General features: G+C 42.7%; 1 protein-coding gene across 1 annotated transcript; it reads right to left on the bottom strand.

Moving 5' to 3' along the window:
- Window positions 1-369: 369 nt before the first annotated feature.
- Window positions 370-1,242, bottom strand: LOC116849463. Its single transcript, XM_032826603.1, has one exon. The coding sequence runs from the start codon at window positions 1,240-1,242 to the stop codon at window positions 370-372; it is 873 nt and encodes a 290-aa protein (XP_032682494.1).
- Between the last annotated feature and the right edge of the window lie 140 nt (window positions 1,243-1,382).

Raw genomic sequence — 1,382 nt, 5'->3', positions numbered from 1 at the left:
ATCTAATATATACTGCATAAGCGCATCTTGCGCCAGTCGGCTCCGATTCAAATTAATCTGGACGAACTTAAGCATTATTATCATGATTTTCCGTCCTCCGTACGGGTTGCATACGTTGCATGGACTTGCATTGAGCTCCACCCATGCGGTGATTATACTGAAAACTATTGTCTTGACAGACCACACAATGAAATGTAGTAGCAGTACACATCTTAGCCGTGTGTTCCTTGCTGCTACATTTGAAGCACAATCCGGCACGTTTTTCTGTGCGTGGGCATGTTAGTTGAACGTGGCCATAATGCCAACACTTATAACATTGGACCGGCTTAGGCTCCAGCAAGACAACTCTGACACTAGTCCATCCTAATCTTACACTACCCATTTCGAGATCTTAATAGCAGCAGACAGAGGTATATTTACCCATGCAATGCCCATGCCGTTTCTCATTAGCTGCAAATCTCCTATGCGTATATCATCTAACTTAAGTTGACCTACTTCTGCTATTGTACAAGCGATTTCTTCCTTGTTAATGGAATCATCAATACCTACAAGTTTTATATTCGCGCGTTTAATTGGCCTGGTTACCCTTGCATCATTTTGTACAAGTTCACGTACTTTCACAGCCAGTGCGTCTGCTTTACTTGCTGCATCAGGTCCCAGAACCGTAACGAGTGTGCTACCATTCGCAGTTTTACGAATCTTAGTACGTTCAATTCCTATTTCTTGCAGGCTAATATTGTCACGTACTTTCTTCAGCAACACATGTGTAGGCATATTTAAGTTCTGGCTGCTAATTGTAATATCCGAATTTCGTGGCACTCGCTTTCGGAATGAACTACGCGTTATAGCTCCCTCAGGAACCTTTTTCTGTTCGGAGGTCTTATTTCCATCCACCTTCACAACAGCCTGTTTGCGTCCACGCTTAACAACCTCAGACCAAGTTGACTTTGGAAGAAGTGGTTGTTGCAACTCCGGCGTTGCATCCATAGATGTATGAGGAGGCACTAATTGTATATCAGACACTATCCTAGGGCCCTTTCTTGCAACAGAGGGTTTATCAATTGATGTAGAGCGATCCCTAATTGGGATACCTCCTCTAATAACTCGTCGCTGTCGAGGGGGTCTCATTTTATGATCTTCAACCTCTGTTGCAGTAGTATTTCCACAATCTGCAAGATCCTTACGTAATTCAGTTCTCAATTGAATCATGTTTTTAATCATGTCCGAGCATTGTTGTATCATGTTCCTAATTGCTTGCTCTTTAGTTGTTGCAGAAGATTCAGGTCTCTTATCACATGTTGGATAAACCACCTGTGGGGGTGATGGATCCTTGTGTTGTACTCCATCATCTTGAATTGACCTGGAAGATACTTGTGACTTAT

This window comes from Odontomachus brunneus, unplaced genomic scaffold (assembly GCF_010583005.1).
Source record: "Odontomachus brunneus isolate Ranch 3 - 2012 unplaced genomic scaffold, Obru_v1 Obru_scaffold_116, whole genome shotgun sequence".
NCBI classification, from domain to species: domain Eukaryota; kingdom Metazoa; phylum Arthropoda; class Insecta; order Hymenoptera; family Formicidae; genus Odontomachus; species Odontomachus brunneus.
Note: the sequence above shows the minus strand (reverse complement) of the source record. Positions and strands in the feature narration are given on the sequence as shown.

Bases quoted from the DNA above. Each gene is read 5' to 3' on its own strand.
- LOC116849463 (XM_032826603.1), bottom strand. From the start codon at position 1,242: ATGATACAACAATGCTCGGACATGATTAAAAACATGATTCAATTGAGA.